General features: G+C 33.4%; 1 protein-coding gene across 1 annotated transcript in view; it reads left to right on the forward strand.

The window, feature by feature from the left end:
- The window catches only part of LOC129225140 (FACT complex subunit SPT16-like), a 67,601-nt gene extending 57,338 nt beyond the window's left edge, over positions 1–10,263 (forward strand). Inside the window, exons 24-25 of the mRNA XM_054859701.1 lie at positions 5,631–5,888; positions 9,882–10,263. Of these exons, the coding sequence (XP_054715676.1) occupies positions 5,631–5,884 (254 nt within the window). The 3' untranslated portion in view covers positions 5,885–5,888; positions 9,882–10,263. The remainder of the gene's footprint in view (positions 1–5,630; positions 5,889–9,881) is intronic.
- The last annotated feature ends 9,940 nt before the right edge of the window (positions 10,264–20,203 follow it).

Below are 20,203 nucleotides of genomic sequence, written 5' to 3' on the forward strand. Positions count from 1 at the left end.
TAGGGCTTCGAGTGCATGAAGCTCGGATTCTGTCCACATTCTCTTGAGACACACGCGGCCTACCCGGCGACTTTTGCTTCAAAACACTTCCTGTTTCCTTGAACGCACTTAACCACTGACGAATTGTTTTGTCTGTAGGCGGGTCAACACCATAGCTACGTCGAAAGTTTCTTTGTACAGTAACAACAGAATTAGTTTCTATGAGCCAAATAACACATTGAGCCTTTTGTTGAGGCGTCGCCATAGCGCGGCAGTCCAGACGACACTGACTGCCTGCCGCAGCCGCTACGTCATTTCGAGGTCAACGCTCCGCAGCGCTGCCAACTGTTGAGAGAAACATTCCCAATTGGTATGAGTAAAACTCTTTGAGCTGCTTGTTTCAAAGGAATTGATCAAATTTCGCTATCTTTTATAGTTTAAAAAATATTAATTTTTTTAACCCCGGAGTTCTTTTATAGACACCCTGTATTTCTTAATTATAAATTTGGTGCAAAAAATCCTAAATTTACTGGGCTATGTTACTGAGGGCAAAGGAAAAAAAGACTGCAATGATGCACGACATGTTTGTGGGAAATGGTATGTCACATACCAGGGGTCGATCCAGCGCGAAATTGGGGCCGCTTTGCGGCCCCTTCACAAAATTCCGCATGGCAAAAGCGGCCCCTTTCACAAAATTCTGCGTCGCAAAAGCGGCCCCATTCACAAAATTCCCCATCGCAAAAGCGGCCCCATTCACAAAATTCCGCGTCGTAAAAGCAGCCCCTTCACAAAAATTTATAAAAAGGCAGCCTTTTCACAATATTTTTTAACCGCAAATGTGTACGCATCTACGCGAAAGCCTACCCCTCTTCCACCTTCCCCCATCTTATCTTTTTTGCCTACTGCGTGAGGTGTTTTTGCTTGAGAGTGTCGGAGGTGGGGGGGGGGGACGAGAGAGGGACGCTAGTGATTGGTGGCTAGCGAAAATCCAAGAAAAATAATGAGCACGTGATAAAGAATTGATTCGATGATTTTCTGCTGTTCCACGAGTGCGAAATGAAGACTGACTCATTTCACGCCACGGCAAATTAATCGCCTATATTCTGTTGGTTTGATTTGCTTCAATGACCAAATACTTCTGAATTAAATATTCCTTAGAATCATTGTAACTTTCAATTGTGTCTTAGTTGCACGCATCCTTCCTTTATCCATATTATTTTGCCAAATTATGCACTTTTAATTCTCAAAAGTAGTTGCAAATTGAAACCTTGCCAGTTGCAGATCTTTTAGTTTTTTCCTCTTTTTTTTTTTTTTTTTTAATTTTTTTAAAAATATTCTCCTGTTTTTTCAATTTGTTCCTATTTCCTTCAGTTTATTTTGAAAAAGTTTAAGGTTCATAGTTGGGGGGTTATCTTACGGAACGGACGAGCAAAATTTCTGAAAATTATTCCCGAACGAAGGTTAAAAAGAACACTCGAAAATCTTATATTTTCCTTTTTTAATCAATTGCACAGAAATTCGCATTGAATACTGGCGCATGCTGGTGCAAATCGTATTATATGGCAATTAATTAAATCCTGTTAGAGTAAGAGTGACTACGCGGGAAACGCCGAACAACCGATTGGCGAAATTCCCTGTAGTTTGTAGTTGATACTGTCCGTTCTCGAAAGCTCACTTGACACGATTGCATTTAATGAAAAAAAAAGGTGTGATTAGGCCAGGGGTACCCACTTTTTCTCATATTCTTTAGTTTAAAGCAGCGTTTCTTGATCTTTTTTTGAATCTCGGACCGGTAGAACTTCGTCAAAAAATTTCACGGACCGGTAAAAATTTTAATTTTTTTTTTTTTCACTAAAATAAACTAATCTGTGTTGTCCTTTTTTTTTTTAAACAAATGCCAGAAAGAAAACCCTTCTACTTAAAATAAACTTACAAAAGTTAATTGTAAGATTTTTTTAAATAACTTACACACTTTGAATGTAAAAATAAGCGCAGCTAATTTGTGTAAATTTTCATAAGCGAATAAATCTTATAGAGAAATCACAAAACGTATGTAAAGTAATGGATATATTAATGCATAAAAAATCGTATAAAATTAGGAATAAAATTAAAATAAGGAAATTTTATTTTATTGGAAATGGGTATAATTCTTCGAAGACCGGTCAAATTTTTTCGCGGACCGGTGCCTGCGGAGAATTGCTGGTTTAAAATGCATTATTCATTTTTTCTTTCCTGCTATTTTTCTTGTAGACTGTACGCGTAAGAGCAAAATATAACTTCCAAAGTCACGCTAGTTTGAGCGTACAGCATAAACCAAAAGAATAACGGTATTATTTTTTTTGTAGTTTAATTCCTAGATTCCTTCTTTTATTGATAAAATACAATGCCAGCTGAAAAATATCGTCGGTCATTCTATTTAATCTTACTGTCTTCTTAAAATAAATATGAAACTTCCAGATGAGCAATTTCGCAATTTTTTAACGCATGTCCGCTAATGGTGAGCAACGGGAACAGCGCGCAAAGGAAGTTTTATTGAGTGGGATTTTATTAAAAAGTGGCGGGAATCGCGTAATCTGCAGACGATAAATTAAAAAAATGTGGTAATTGTATATTATTCCAGTTTGTTTTCTTTCTCGGTATTAATTTTTCTTTTGTAACAGATCGTCTGCTATCCAGGAGCGCAGACGATATTTTTCGTAGTTAGCTTGTTCGCGCCTTCGCGTGTTTAAGAGGACATTTTTTAGGCGCATCAAAGAATAAATTGATATTCTATTCGATTATAATTTGTGTGGGAGCGGATAATGGATAATTTTAGCGGATAATGGAGCGCTGGAGATAGCAGCCGCAATAATCTCAGTTTGGAGAGATTGCTTGTTTGTTGAAAATGTTTCTTCAAGAAATTAAAATATGAAACGAGGACGTCCTGCAACGGGAGGTACCTCCCGAAATTGTGCGTATTATGTTAAAAAATTTCGCTCTTCGAACGTTGGGTGCCAAAATATTGTGAATTTCTTCAAGTCAGCAATTAACAACCCCGATAAAATCGCCACCACCACTTCATCATACAGTAACGCAAATGTTCCCGTTTTGGAGGGCTCGGGAAATGCGGTAAAAGATAGTACATCAAATGACAGTGAGGCAGTTCGCGAAAGTATAACGATTTTTGAGCAGAAAATACTGGAAGTGAATCTGGAGCAACTTCAACTGATGATGATATTGAGATTGAGCCATCAAATAATGATTCAAGCATTGTATTTGAGAGTACAAATGGAAATAAGAAGCATGCAATAAATAAAAAGTACATTGCAAATTATGAAAAGGTGTATAGCTGGCTTTACTATAGTTATTCAGCTAAGGGTTTTTGTGCAAAATATGTTCATCTTTCATGAATGTTAGTGATTTGAATAAACCTTGAGTAAATATTGGAGTTGATATCAAGAAAAGCTGTCCCCCTATAGAGTTTTAAAAAAACATGAGTGCAGCAAAAATCACAGAGAGGCTGTCAATATACAAAAATCAAGTTCAAAAGAAGGAATTCTCAAAAAAATCTGAAAGTGAAAAGATTGGAAAAAAAAAAAAAAAAAAAAAAAAAAACAGAAAATTGATTGGTAAGTTTATTCAAATTTTGTACTTATAATCATGAAGCAATGAGCCATTTTTGAGAATTTTGAATTTCTAGTTAGATTTTTGGGGGTAAATTTAGATGACAATGAAATGAAAAAACATTTGCTAACTTGTGGTAAGAATGCCACGTATTTATCCCACATTTCAGTTCAAAACATTTATCTTTGAAAATACCAAAATTCTGTTGTTTTCAGGAAAATCCTAAATTTTACTTTGATTACGCAATATATATTTAGTATTAATTTGTGTTGAGTTTCGAAATCCAATTCTAAAATAACTTTACTAAAAATAAAATTCTTTTATATGCTGTTTTTATATTTTTATTTCTTTCAAGATCTTGATTTCCTTACATGCGCCATGGTAAATGAATTTTTCGCATTTTTGATGTTGACTGTACCTTGTTAAGTGGCAAACAAATAAAATTTCTTTATATATTTATTAAAATAATTAAATTGCAAAGTTTTAAACGAAATACCTACTCTGTAAGAACGTCAAATGTCAAAAAATTAAACGCTGAACGCTGGTGCAGTATTATTTTGGGTTTTAATTACTTTTAAGTTTTTCAAACACATACATTCTTCTGTGTTAAGAAATATGTGATATCTTTGAGTCTGTTCATATTGTATTTATTGGGAGTTATCATTACGTTCAGCAGCATGTGCAATTTTCATTGATCTAAAAGTATTTGAGAGGGGCAAACAGTAAATCTGTTGTGAGACTTTCACCTTAAGAAAGTGTGCCTTGCATATGTATATTTGTAAAAAACAATAAATGTAATGTGTGTCAAGTTACGAATAAAATGTTAAGGGTCTTACTTCCCCCCTCCCCCAGCGCATTTTCTCTACAGCTTTCAGGCATTCTTCAAGAACTTGCAATCACCCCTGAAACCTGTCTAGGGCTTTTCTATAACGATACGACAGCTAAAAATGCTTTTATATAATCTTTTCCAAGAAAAAAATCACAAGAAGTTCTTTTTCACAAAAATAAAGAAAATTCACAAAAATATTTTGCTTTTTCACAAAATGGGGACCCAAAAAATAAAAGCTGGATCGACCCCTGCATACCATTCAAGCATGTCTGATTGAAATATCCAGCTGTTTTTTATTGTTTAAATTTGATTTGTTGTTTTAGAGGATTTGATTCATTTAAGCAGCTGATTCAATTACCCAGCATTCACTTTATGTGTGTTTATATGCAGTAAAACTCCAATTATCCGAACCCCAACTATCCAAATCACTTTTGGAATTCAAAAAAAAAAAATTATTATTATTATTATTATAAGGAGAAAATGTATTGTAATTTACAAAATAATGATCTTGACTATGAATGCCCCGTAGTCAGTTTACTTTGACCAAAATGTTCAGCAAGCAATGACTTTAATTTACAGTACAGCATAGTACACTGTGCTAATTTTTTTTTTTTTTTTGAAATATTAAATTATTTGAATTTTTGATTATCCGAATGGGGTACTGTCCCGATTCATTAGGATAATTGGAGTTCTACTGTTTCTAAATGTTTAAAAAGAAAATAAATCAGAAGGCTACACTGCTGATTTCATATTTAAACAGATCTGTAAAGTATTTTTTTTAAATGAGTTTTTAAAGACAAAATGAATTTTGCATTTTAGAACTACTTTTACAAATTTTTTCTTCAAGTCAATAGTGGTTCTTGATCTCAATAAGTCAGGAAAGAAAAGCTTCCATGTGATCTAAAACTGTGATTTCTGTTGGAAATCTATTCTTCAAATCAAACTTTTCGTCGCCAAATGCGGCCTACAACTTTGTATTTCCATCTCTGATTGAGAATAAGAAATGTACAAAAATTTAGAAAGGCACATTTATATGTTTTGATTTGGCTACAACTTGCCAAAGAAAAACTCTGTAAGTCCATATTTCTGACCAGTTTTTTTTTTCTTTCTTTTCTCCCCCTTCGCTATTGTATTGATTGCATATTTGAATTACACTATTGCATTGTTAAATATGAAATTAATTTAGTTCTTAATCAGCTGTTTTTCCTCTTTTGTTTAGCCGATCGGGAAAGAGATGATTTTCAAGATGAATATACTAAAAAGTCACATTCGTCATCAAGAGGGAAATCTGTTCCTGATAAACATTCAAAAAGCTCTCACTCTTCGAAGAAAAGTTCACATTCTTCTTCAAAAAGTCCTTCTCATTCTTCTAAGAAAAGTCCTTCTAAACACAAACCAAATGATGGGAAGAGAAAAAGAGATTCTAATGATAAAGGCAGTAAAGGACACAGTAACAAGAAGCCCAAGAAATGAACTGGTTGGAAGCATTTTTAAGTTAAAATTTATTTATAAACTTTTGATAATGTACATCGGGACAGTTAATCATCCTATCACTTGTGGTGAGCACAAAAAAGGACACCTTTTTTTTTTTTTTTTAGATCTTTAAAACCACAAAACCACTGCACAGGTAGTTCATTGATCTCTTTAAGGATCATGGATGGCAACTGGGCTTTTTCTGCTGCTTCAATTTCTTGTTCAAATTACCCCAATATTTGAACTCAGCAATTTTTGTAAGATTTTAAAAATGTTAATTTGTGCTTTAAGCAGTTGACCAGTTTACTTCATTTTCCCTGAGGTGTTCATTTATATTTTGGTGAAACATTTTTTTTTTTTTTTTTTTAATTTCCAATGCAGCAGGCTAATGTCTGTACAGACATTATCCTTACGCCTTCAGAGACAAAAACAAGGGGAAAAGTACAAGCAAACAATGAAGGAAAAGAAACAATGAAAACATTTTTTAAAAAAACATTTAAACGTAGTTTTGAATACATAAACATGTTTCTTTTTTCGTGCCCTATGTGGGAGGTGTGAATAAATGTGAACACCATTCCCGTGCGAAAGGAATTCGTAAAAAGAAAAAAGGCGGAAACCTACGCCTAAATTATCAATTACACTCACTGGGTGTTTTTATATTATATTTCAAAAATTTTAACGACTCGTTTCGGAAATAATGGTTATACATTGTTTTATATGTATTCTTGCTTTTAGCTATTAAATCATTTACTTCTTTTCATTCATTGTATTCAACATCGTGTAAGAGCTTTTATGAATTATACAAATGAGATTTTTGGGTATTTTACATATGTATGGTTTTTGCCATGGATTTATTTCATGTGTGAAACCTGCTTCTAAGAAATGCCAAAAACTTCTTAAATTAGTGCTTTTTACAATAAAATTAAGAAACATTGATCCATTCACTTTTATCTATTCACTATTTTTAATTATTTAGCACTAAACATTTTTCTAGAGGACAGTGTAACCTCAGAAGTCCAAACTTATTCAGGGTTCATACGCTCCTTCAAAACTCCTCCAATACTCCTTCATTTAGGAAATTTTTTTGAAGGGCCCTTCAAGCTCCTTCATTTTGGTTTTAATTCCTTCAAAACTCCTTCTTTTTTAGTTCAAGACTAGATAATCTCCTCTATGACATTAACTTAAAATCCTTCGATCAACAACTTAACTTCGTCACAAGGGCGAAGGTACAAAGGGAGATTTTAATGTAGTAATTTATTTTTTTCATAAAGACGTGATTTACAAATTGATTGTAGAAGTCATAAAAGTTGAAGGTGAAAATATTATTAGATGACTAAGATATTTCATAAGTGAAGTAAAATATGCTTAAATGGTGCTTGGCTGTTTTCAAGTTTTATGATTATTGCTTTTCCCTCCACCACACTATCAGCAGCAAAAGTCAGTTTGTCTAATTATTCTTAAATATTCAAAAATACATAAGTATATTATGTAATTGTGTTAAAAAAATGGTTTAATAAGTTGTAGTTATGATATTGTAAAAAGGATCATCCATAAGTGATGTCATGCCTTGAGGGGTAGACGGGTTCATGAAATTGTGACAAGAGGAAGAGAGATGGTGACAAAAAGTGACATCACACAGTTATTATAGCTATGTTTATAGAAAATATGACATACAAGGAGGAGGAGGAGTATGGTGAAGTGTGACACTTTGTGACAAGGGAAAGGGGTCAAATATGTTGAAAAAAAACTGCAACATCATTTAAGGACAGCCCATTAGTATACTCCTTCAAAATCTCAGTTTACTCCTTTGAAACTCCCCCAAAACTCCTTTATTTAATTTCTGAAATTGAGTACGAACCCTTTTATTAGAACTGAGCCCTGTACGTATTTACTGCACAGCTTATTTAAACTCCTGTTATTAGCTCAATAGTGATTTGAAACTCCTGATAAAGTAAGAGGTGCAACATCTCGTGTTCAAGTTGATTCAGTTTGATAGGTCAACTAATGATTACCGAATTCAATTTAACATAATAATGTAAAGAGCTGCATTTATACATTGAATTAAATATTTTCCAAAATTAGCCATCAAAAAAAAAAGGAAGAAAGAAACTGGCTTAGCATTTTAATCAAAGTTATTGAATTTTCCTTTTTTCAAATCAAATTTTTGGCGTACCAGAACTTCAGGGTTGAGATTTCTGAAATTCCACTGTACTATTTTCTGATGAGTAATTTACTATTTTATACTTGTATCATTTTAATTTCTAATTAACTACAATTTATTGCAATAGAGCATGTATTTTATGTAGCCTAAGAACATCAGTTCTGCTCCTAGAAATCATCAAAAATATTGGTATAATTATCAGTTTGTTTAAGCATACAATTAATGGCAATTTATCAGTACATCCTTACCCTTAACCTTTTAAGTCAAGGTAAGTCCCCACCCCCCTGGAACATTATAGCTCTTTTTCTCCCTAGAGACAAACTAAAAGGCTGTTGGTAGCCCATTTCACCAACAGTGCCTGTTAGAATTTGGGTTACAGTAGAATTTGGTGTAGTATGATCCTTTTAGGTGTTGTTCATATATGCTCCATCCGAACTCCTATAATACTCTTCATTCAAGAAATTGTTTTGCAAAGCCCTTCAAACTCTTTCATTTTGGTGCTAACTCCTTTTTTAGTTACAACTAGCAAATCTTTGTCTATGGCAGCCATTCAGGATATATCAATTTTCTTTCTTTCCCAACTAAACAAATATTACTTCCAAATTGTCACCAAGTGGGCCGTAGGCTGGGTGCCACTGTCGTAATGTTTAGGTTTTGCATTCTTTTCATTTATAAAACTCACATAAGAAAACAAATCTGTTCCAAAATTGAGTGTATCGTGTTCATGTTTCAAGCTTTTTCTATGATACTTTTTTAATTGGTTAAATAAATAGTTAATTATTTGATGTTATGCTTATTTGAAGTAGTTAAGGAGAGGTACATAGGGTTTTTTTTTTTTTTCCTAGATGGCGAAGGTTAATCCCTCTCCCCCCAGCTTTTATATTCATCATGTTATAGCCTTAGATCTGACAGCAAGGTTTCTACACCCATCTATTTTTATACATAATTATGATTACTACAGGAATATGTTTGACAGATTGCCAACCTAAATATGGCCAGGAGTAGAGGGAACTCATGCCACTATCTAGGATTTTAGATACATTTTTTTCAGTTTTCAGTTCACTTCTCAAAAACTATTTGATTGCTAGTTAAATCATTATTTGATAAATTAAAGAGAATGAAGCTACCTTTAGAAAGGTGCTTTTATTTGCTGTAGGGGGTGCAAAGATATTTAATTTCCAAGTTTCTGAATTTTGACCTGAGTATTTGTTGATGGCAATAGTTATCACTTCAATGATATATCTCAAATCGAAACTAAAGCAACTGGAAAAAAATAATCTAAGATAAAAGTACTGAACTCTTAAAAAAAAAAGTAAGTATTAGAATTTTCGTAACTTTTTTTCGCAAAACTAATTTACAAGCACTTGGTTCCCCCTAGCAAGCAAATATCACGGTTCCTTCATGCTCATTATAATCGAGTTCAACTGAGGCAATTTTAAAGTTATAAAAGTAGTCCTTCAAATCTCATTTTGTCCTTCAAAACTCCTTCATTTTTATTTCTTAAGTTGAGTATGAATCCTGTTTAGGTGGAAACTACTTTAAATGATAGACTTCCTAACAGAAAGTTTCACTATTTGGTTTGTCAGTCATAGTAGAATCAATTAGGTAGGTAGAATCAATCATTTAAGTGGAAATTAATTTTAATGATAAATAGGTCATATCCAAATAGTAAACATTTAGTAAGATAAGTCCTATTAATTATGTAAAACAAATGACATATGTAAGAAATCTTTTTCCATGGATTTTTCGTCACTATTGCCATTTAGTTTGAATTTATAATCAATATTAAATGAGAAATGTTTCCATCTAAAATGCTTTTTTTAATTTTGTTTTCAGGTATAGATGTTAATTGTTGATTCTGAATCTTACATCACAGATTAAATCCAACTTCTACCTCTGAGGAATATTCATTTTTAATGTAGCTAAGTGTTCCTGAAAGGTAGGGGGTGAACCACTTCGTGCATTGGAACTTCATAGCCTTTATCTTCAATGTTGGTGAAAACAGCAGAAATTGTATATTAATGTATATTTAAAGGGGAAAAAAAGATCATCGTCATTGAACTGTTTTTAACATTTTTTGATGAAGTGAAATTTCAAGACAAAAGCTAAGGGAACATTTTACATTGTGTACTGTCATTTGTTGCAAACATCTTATTCCCTCCACTTGGAATATGTATGGAAATAAATGCTTCACTCAAAATAAAAATTTTAAAGTATTTTTGTTTGAGAGCCTTTTATTTTTGTATCACAACAGTTGAAAATTTAAATTCTGTCATTCATTATTTGAACTAAAGTGCAATTCCATCATTGCACTCAAAAATATTTATGGCCTTGAATAAAATATGACAACGTATATAAAGTACAAATACAAAATGAAAAAAGGTTAAAAAATGTCAATTCATTTTGTATTTGTACTTTATATACGTTGTCATATTTTATTCACTATGCAGTACAAAGTTTTCGACTACTTTTTATGTATTTATGGCCTTATTTTTAAAAAAATCTGAATTGTATAAGGTTCATTCAAATGAAACCAGGTCAGTACATCTAACTTCACATTAGACGTTAGACTATGCCACGTAATTGCATGTATGGAGACACCATCTATTGGTAGAGAGACTGAACCATGTGCAACGTTTCATGTTGCACGGTGACAGTATGGTTTAATGCCAAAGAGAAGGTGGTCACACAAGTTATTGTCCACTACGAAGCATGTCCTGCTTTGACCACAAGGGCCCACTGCTTTTCGAGTTCCTGAAAAGGGGAACTGCAATCAATGCCCAGCGTTATCAAGCCACTTTACAGGGCCTTAGATGAGCCATTAAGTCGAAACGGCTAGGCATGTTGTCCAAAGGCGGCCAATGTGGTGAAGACGACATTGCAGTAGTTTCGGTGGGAAATGCAATAGCTGGGACATCCACCATGCACCCCTTTCACTGTGCGACTTTCACGTTTTTGGACCTCTAAAACAAGCTATTCGCTGGTAACACACCGGATATCACAATGGACGATGAAGTGTGAGACTGGGTCGACACACACAGTCCTAGATGCGATAGCAATCCACTAGCTTCTTCAAAGATCGAATTGACCACCTAGTGTCGCAGTGGGATAAATATGCCAACAGTTTTGGCAGCTATTTTTGAGTTAATAAAATTGCTGCCGTTACTTTATCCTAGTGACCTTGTTTCATTTGAATGCCCCTTATATGTCGTTGGGCATGTAGGTGTATCAAGAAAATAATTTGTTGCAATCATTAAAGTTTTAAATAGCTTTTATTTTGTGGAAGTAAATTCAAGGGACATACTTACTAATAACTTCTCATAATGAAATGCATATATAAATCACTTAAATTGTGAAGTTATTTATGTATAGGAAACCTTGGCTTACTGCTTGGGATTGTATGCAAACTGTTTTGAGTGTAGTGGTCTTCATATTTTTGGATTAATATTTTTCGCTCAATTCGAGTAGTGTTCCTTTATTGTTATGCAAAATCCTTGAGGGATTATGTGATGTATAAAAGTGAAAAAATAGAATGAGACATTAAAGATAATACATACTATATTTTTTATTACACTTTCAAAGACTCGGGGGGGGGGGGGGGGGGAGGGGGGGGCTTCCAAAACGCCTTCCACTGCGACATCCAACGGTGTAGAACAGTTTTCCCACAACCTTTTTGAGCCTATTGCTCCTTTCCTTGAAAAAACCGCTCGTTGGCGCTAGTGAACATCACTATTGTTGAAAATATAAATTTTAATTTTAAGAAAATTAATGTAGTAAAGCAAATTCATCCATCTCTTTTACACTAAAGAAAAAAAGCTTGTTATCTTTTTTTTTTTCCTTTTCAAAATTTACTGATATTTGTCAGAAGAGAAATACTTAAGATCACTGACGTACTTTTCTATAACAGAAGTAAATCTCTTATGAAGTTCTTTTCTTTTAAGTTGGAGAAATTAAAGACACATAGCTATTTGCTGACTGAATTAACTAGATGGTCAAGAACATGGTTATAATAGGGTAGGTGACGATGCCAACTGCAAAAATATAAAATCTTCAAAAAAAAAATTACATTTTGTGATGAATGATGAAATAATTGATTCAATCAAGGTGTGAGGAGGAAGGTCCTGAACTCAAATTCGTTAATTTTACCTGTGATTCCTTGTCTGAACTCTTTAACTTAACTATCAAGCCATGGCTACGTTTTCAACTTCGATATTCACTGGCTTATTATTATTTTGTCTTTTAAATACACTCAAACCTGTTTTTTGTGCAGTACATAAGGACCACATAAAAAAATTCGCTCAAAATTATCCTATTTAAGCACTCATTTCAGTCCCAATTTCATTGAAATTTTCATATACTGCACAAAAATAGGGTTGAGTGTACTCATTGCCCCTCACGAATTTTTCACCCCCAGGTTGAGAGCCACTGGGTGTGTACTCCATTGTCATTCAACATCAGAAGGCCAGACTGCTTTTTCTGAATCGCCTCCTTCAATTTCAGCAGGGTGTCTAGAGTACCGCATAGCATTGTCTGTATGCAAAGCCCTAATGTTTTCCAGGAGGACCTTTTGAAGCTTCTGTCAACACGTGCTTGGCTTGGTACTTATGTTAACAAATAAAATTGCATCGTATCTTTATGTCTCCTATAATACAATTTGACTCTAATACACATCTCTGTCCACAGTCGCCAGGGGAAACTTATTTTCTGACTTATCCTCGTAGATTAGGCTTAGCAGATGACAGAAAATCAAACCCAGATCACAAGAAACAAAAAATTGCACATGAAAATATTTAGGAAACCAAAATATTAGGAGGTGGGTTACAAAATCTTTTTTATAAGGATGAATTGAGATGGAATTATTTTACTTTATGAAGTTGACATATTTTAAAGACATGATCAAATGAAGAAAAATAATGAAGCCTTATTTCTAAATGTACAGCCATTCTCTTCACACCAGTCCAGAGCAGTCACAGGGCTTAATTTTAACTCTTAGTAAGATTTTTAGCAATATTTTTTTGGTGCTTGTATCCAGATTACTAAATCATCAGCAAATAATAAGCTTTTGATTTAATACCACGTATTAATTTAAGAAATAAAACTAAATCACCGACATAAGCTAAATAATGTACAGCTATTAACTTCTCCCCGAGGAATCCTAGTTTATAAGACACTGAGAAAAGAGCTCCAAACTTTATGTTCTCTGACTTGTGGAAAATCTAATTCAGTTAAATGATTTGGAAGACCTATAGTCAAGAGCCCATACTTGGAACATTTTGCCAAATTTAGTTTTGATAGCTAGTACACCTGCCGGTATTTCAAAAGTAAGAAATGGTGTTACAGAATAAATGAATAGTAATCTTATGAGGCTACGTGAGTTGAACTTTGATGTATCAGCTGTATAGGTTATTTTTATGATTTTGAAAATTTAAAAAAAAATATGCAATTTTTTTATTATGGAAATAATTTTGGTTTCCTTCGCCAATAGAGCAGCCTTAGTTTGAATTTGTTTCACAATTCATATCGGCCATGTACCTGTGCCTTATTTGGGCAAATTCATTTCCACCCAATTAATTCAGTTGAACTTATTCATTAATAAAGGCTGTAGCCGGGTTTCTATGTTAAATCTGCCCTTGTGGTTTTTTCAGCTCGTACTTGGAGGATCATTTTGGTGTCCAATAAAAATAATATAGCAAAATTTTTCGCTCTTTTATCTCAAACAACCTTTGAGTTTTTCAAAAAAAAAATTTTTTTTTCAGTTTTAATTTTTTTTCATAATAAAATTCAGAATTAATGAATGGTAATTTTTCCCCTTATTCTTAGGAATAAAATGACACATGAAAAATTATTATAGTCATAATTTTTAAAAGTAAAGCCGTTTTTTGGCGATGGAAATAAAATTTAAATATATTTTTTTTCAATGCTTTTCTGAAAAGTGTCACTCGCCAAATGTTGTCAGAAATTGTCTTTTATACTCCTTTACACTCGGGATTTATTTCAAAATTTTTTGAAGTAGTGGAACAATACAAAAAAAATAATAAAGCAAATTTTTTTCTTCATAATTTTGCGTTTAAACGAATTTTAATACTTTTTATTGCCGAAAAATTCATTTGAACTAAGTCGGTAAAAAATTGTTAAGTAAAAACGAAAATATATTTACGAGGGGGGACCCAAAAATAACCGGATTTTTGTTTTAAAATTTTTATATATTAGTTTATTCACAAAATTTCTGTTATCTCCTTTAAAGTGTTCACCCTTAGATGCAATACACTTGTTAATTCCTTTTTTCCACTGTTAGAAGCTCCCCTGGAACTCTCTAACTGACCATGTCCAGTGCCCGTTGCGAAGTAGTTTTTACAGCCTCTACACCATCAAAAAAACTCTTCATTTTCAGATTTTTTTTCATCCTCGGGAACAGAAAAAGATCACAGGGGGCTAGGTCTGGCAAATACGGGGATCGAAGAACGACTGGCCACCCCCCTGAGAGGCCAACTGGCGGTTAATAGTAAAGGTGTGTACGGGAGTGTTATCATTGTGAAGAAACCATCCTTCCAATCGCCCTAGTGAGCTCCAACTCACTCGTTTCTTCTAAATTTTCGTCAATCGTAAAACGACCACTCTCGTTGAGTTTTTGGCAGATTTTTCAAACGTTTTCATTTTGAGACATTGAAGGGCGCTCAGAGCGAGCATGATCTTCAACATTCATGCTACCTCGTTTAAAGCCCCCAAACCACTCGAAAACTTATGTACGGCTCATAGCATCGGTCTTGAAAGCTTGTTGAAACATTTGGTAAGCTAACCCGTTGCCGGCTTTTCAAGCAGGAGAAGCAAAATTTCAAGTTTAGTTTGTCCTCTTTAATCTACCATGCAATGAGTTCGCAGGCGGAAAGAAACAGCACCTGAGAAAACCAACCCTACGATCAGACGGTATCAATTAAAACTGACGCCACTTGCACAGCTGGTTTGTGATGGTCTCTACTTGAGTCATCTAGCTGGAGAACACTCTACTACATCTAGGATTGGCATCGCACCATTAGTCCGGTTTCTTTTGGGTCCCTCCTCATACTGTTACAAATTCTGTAAATAGTAATTATTTTTATGATTAATTTGTTGTAACCTGGTAAATTTGGCGTTAATTCCATTATCTTTCATCTAAAATTGTCTTAGTAACGTAACCTGTAAATAGTTTCTTGTAATGAATATGCAACCACCTTACATTCGAATGAAGTACAGTAGTACCTCCTGTAAGGGACACCTCTATTTATGGGACACTTTTGCTGGTCCCAGTCCCTTTGAATAGAGACTCCAATGTATTTACCTCTCATTAAGGGACACTCTATTTAAGGGACACTCAAAGAAACGAAAAAACAAAAACTAATGCATAAATGGATAAAAAATATTGAATTTTCTAGAATTCAAGTTCCACTTTTTCTGAACAAACTAACTGGGGAATAATGGTATAGGTTTCAAAACATGAACAAAGAAAAAGTACTATTATCACACTAAAATGTTAGCTGAAAACTACTCCCAAATGCTTTCCCCATTCATATGGGTTCAGCACTGACAACTTGAGCACCGCCCTTGACATTTTCTATTCATAACAGGAAAGTGCATACTATTGCTCTAGAAGGGGCAAGGGGTGAAATTATCTGCAAGGTGTTTCTTACAAAGTGTGGATCTGGATTACTTCTGGTTGTTTTTGCTTTTGTTCTCACCCTCACTCATACTCATCTTTTAAATTCTTATCTCAAGTTTTGAGAATGCCTTTGAAAAAGCTCCACAGGTGTCTCAGAATGTACACTGGTGTATTCAACTCTAAGCAGATTTCACTAGCAAGTCAGGGGGGAGGGGTGTTGTTCAGAAGAGTTTGATAAGGTTTCTTATGAGAAGGAAAAGGCTGTATGCATAGAATGTTGCTTACTAACAATCAAGAATGGAGAAGGCAGGGATTGTCTTGACTGATTGGCCCAGTCACTATTCTAAACGGCTAAATTTAGATTCGGTAGGAAAAAGGAGATTTTTTGCTTTTAATGTCCTGTCACCAGTCAGGTAGGTCATATAGAGCTCTGTTGCTGAGAGGAATTTGTTTAGTTTTCAAGCTTTAATTCTAGCCATGGCTTCTAAAAGAAAAAGATTAACTTTGAAAGAAAAGATTGAAGTAATAAATGTGGAGAAAATGAAAAACTAAGCTTAAGGGATTTAGGTGAGAAATTTAAAATAAGTAAAAACCAAGTAAGTAATGTGCTAAAGGAAAAAGAAGAAATAAAAAGATTGTGGATTACAAATTCAAATGAAAATTCTAAAACTGTTAAGTTTAGGAAAACTGAAGGAGAAGATATTGTTCAAATAGTTTTCAAATGTTTTTCTCGCTATTAGAGGAAAGAACATTCCAGTTAGTGGAGTACTGTTGCAAGAAAAGGCGAAAGAAGTTGCCGAAAGTTTAGGATTGCAGAACTTTAAGGCCTCTAATGGATGGCTGGAGAAGTTTAAACTACGTCATAATGTTACTTTTAAAACTGTTTGTGGGGAAGAAAAATCTGTAGATTTGCAGTGTGTTACAGAATGGCTGGAAATATTGACAGAAATTTGTGAAGGTTATGAAGCTAAGGACATATACAATGCTGATGAAACTGGACTGTTTTTCAGAGTTTTGCCAAATAAAACCTTATGTTTTAAAGGAGAAAAGTGTTCTGGCGGAAAAAGTTCTAAGGAACGGTTAACTGTGTTACTCTGCCGTAACTCGGAAGGAGAATTTGAAGTACCACTTGTAATTGGTAAGGCAAAAAAACCTAGATGTTTCAAAAACATTAACCCAAAAACCTTATCAGTTCAGTGGTATTTCAACAGAAAGGCATGGATGACTCAAAATATAATGATAGAATGGCTAACTGCTCTTGATGACAAAATGTGCAAAACAAATAGGAAGATTTTGTTATTTCTTGACAATTGTAGAGCACATCCACAAAATTTAAAATTGAAGGCTGTGAAATTGGTATTTTTTCCACCAAATGCTACATCTGTGTTGCAGCCTTTAGACCAATGCATTATTCAAAACTTTAAAGTTGGATATAGGAAATTGTTTTTAAGGCATGTTATTTCGCAAGCTTCCAGTGAAAACAGTGCTCAGCTCGCAAAGTCCGTGAATGTATTGAATGCAATCCAGTGGATCACTAAAGCAGTTTCCTCAATATCCAAAAGTTGCGTTCAGAACTGTTTTAAAAAAGCAGGCTTTAAAATCCAAGGTGTAATAGTCAATGAAAGTAACAACGAAGAAAATGAACTCTCCGAACTTGCTCGAGTCACTGGCTGTGATATTCCGATTAACGATTATATAGCAATAGATGAAAATTTATGCACTGATGACACCAATGAGGATATCACTGCTTTCATCTCTGAGAAAATTGAAGATGCAGGAGGAAGTCTTCCAGAGGATCTTGAAAGTAGTGAGGAAGAAGAAGAGCCAGAAGAAGATTGCAAAATCAAAAATTATAGTGATGCTTTAAGACATATAACACAGTTGCAAAAGTTTATGTTGATAAATGGTGACAGTGAAGGACTCGGACTCATTAGCGACTTTAGTATACATGTACAGAAAAATGCGTCTAAATTACGTGCTGCAAAACAAACCCTTGTAACAGATTACTTTAAATAAATATCTAAGTACTTTTCATCACTAAATTTTTGCTAAAATTAATTTTTTCTAAATAAATAACTTAAAATTCAAAATATTTTCAAACTTTATTTAATACTAGCGTTACCCGGACGACTTAGCCTGTACTAGAAAATTAAAAGTGCATTTTAAAAAATATTATTGAATTCTTATTAATTATTATTGTATAACGTTAATGCTCTATTTAATGTTTGGAAATCTTGATTTTTGTACCTCCGAATAAGGGACACCTCTATTTAAGGGACAAAATTTCTGGTCCCCTTCGTGTCCCTAATTGGGAGGTTCTACTGTATATGGTCCCTCCATTTCTGAAAGATACGATTTGTGAATGGAATTAAAAGAAAATACGAGAAATTGGTATTGGTAGAACGTAATCGAAATTTCTCAGTGGAATATTGTGGAAACTTTTCAAGGATTTATAAATAGCCTCCGTAGCGTAAAAAGTTAGTCTTGACTGAGCCATCTCGCTGGAGAGTGTGTAGTGTATTAGCTCTGTTTTGTGAAGTTCCTGTGTTTTCTCAAGAACTGTGTCGTCATTTAAAGAATTTCTTGAAGTGGCTGGACTTGTAACAATATTTATATATATATATATCAAAAATATTGTCTTATCCGACTAAAAGCAAAGAAAATCCTCTAAATTAAGCAGAATCGCATTCAAGTGAGTGGAACTTTTCTATATTTGTAATATACTGCTACACCTCTATATCAGTGATTCTAGACCACTGGACCAGCACCGGTCTGTAGAAAAATTTTACCGGTCCTCCGAGATTTCTGCTAGTTCAGGTTTTAAAAAAAATTTCCTTATCAAAATAAATAAGAAGGAACACAATACCTATACGAATGTGAAGTTTTATTTACTTATTTTATTTTTGTGATTCACCCTCCTACTTTTCTTAGCTTTCTTACTAACAATTATTTACTTGAGTATAATTATCACAATAATTACTTGTCTTTACATTTCTGACAGTTCTTTAATTAGCAAGTCAAGTGTTATTTATTTTATTTATTATTAGTATAACTTTGTAAAAAAAAAAAAAAAACTTTCCATTCCACAGAATTTTTTCACTAGTTCTTAAATGTTTAATTTTATTTTTAAGAAAAAGATAAAAATGTCACCGATCAGCAAATTTTTTAAAAAGCCTTTGCCGGTCCACGTAATGAAAAAGGTTGAAAAACACTGATCGATATTATATTTGATTTAAATAATTTATATGTATCTAGTACAATGGGTTTATACCCCAAAATGAGTGTCTTGGTAACACATGCTTTAAAATATGTTTTGCAATTTTTAAATATATTGATTACATGTTAATTCTAAAAATTATTAATGACTAAAGTTTCTGTCCCTTTAATTAATTAATAATTTTTCTTCTTTACACCTCACTTCAAACCAATCAAGCTGCATTAACAAAACAAAATGAACAGTAGTTTCAACTAGTTAATTTAAATTTCAACGTATTACTTTTCAGTTGAAATCCATAGGGACCAGTTCTTTAATATACTCTGGCTGTATCAGTGAAGTGGTCTTCCAGCTTTGGCTCATTATCCCACATCAGGGGGGGGGGGGAGACCTTGTTATATGAAACTATAGGAAAAATGTCTGGACTGATCTTTGGACATAATCTTGGATAAATAAAGGAGCAATTGATTTGTGGAGTGCAAGTTTAATAAATAGAACATAATTTCTTGGAGTGATCAATTACAAAGGTTGCCAACAGCAAAAGATGGTTAACCTTTAAGAACACGGTTGGTTTAAAATAACATAATAACAAATGCTAAGTAACATAACTAATGCTGGCGCACAGAGTAATAAACTCTGTGCACCAGCATTTTTAAAGCTTAACTATCAATTTTTAAAGATTTTCCTATTTACTACAATGTCTAGTAATGTTATAAAAGTAGCAAAGTTCTAATTGAATGAACAGACCATAGAAATTAAAATGAATGCAATTATAATATAGTAAAAAATGATAACATTTATGTTGCGAATTTCACGAATATAAAATCTAAAAATAAAATAAAAAATGTATACATAAAAATATATTTTAGTCAGAGAGAACTCGTTGGCATTTGTTAAACAATTATTGCAGTTCTCACAACTGTATTATGTTACTTTGATATGCTTTTTGCATACAAAATTGGAACATTCGAGTATGAATTCTATAAAAAATAATCAAAACGAACAAGACAAAAAGGCAACTTTCGACTTTAACACAAGTACGTCACTTAAAGGACATTGGAAAAAAAGGGTAAATAATGGCCAGGTGTTGGTCAAGTGACTATTCTAAAATTCCTAGCTGCTTTCTCGCTGAGTGGCGTGCTCAGTACGCCGTCCATGTTCTTATTATGAAGGTTGGGGCTTTATAATGGCTGCAGTATAATAATCATATTATGATTGAAAACACCATCATTTTTTGCATGTCTGGAAATGAACATTTAAACTAAACGATTTTATGCCACCCTTTTAAAAAATAAAAAGAGCATTCAATAT

The sequence above is a fragment of the Uloborus diversus genome, chromosome 6, assembly GCF_026930045.1.
Source record: "Uloborus diversus isolate 005 chromosome 6, Udiv.v.3.1, whole genome shotgun sequence".
Taxonomy (NCBI): Eukaryota; Metazoa; Arthropoda; class Arachnida; order Araneae; family Uloboridae; genus Uloborus; species Uloborus diversus.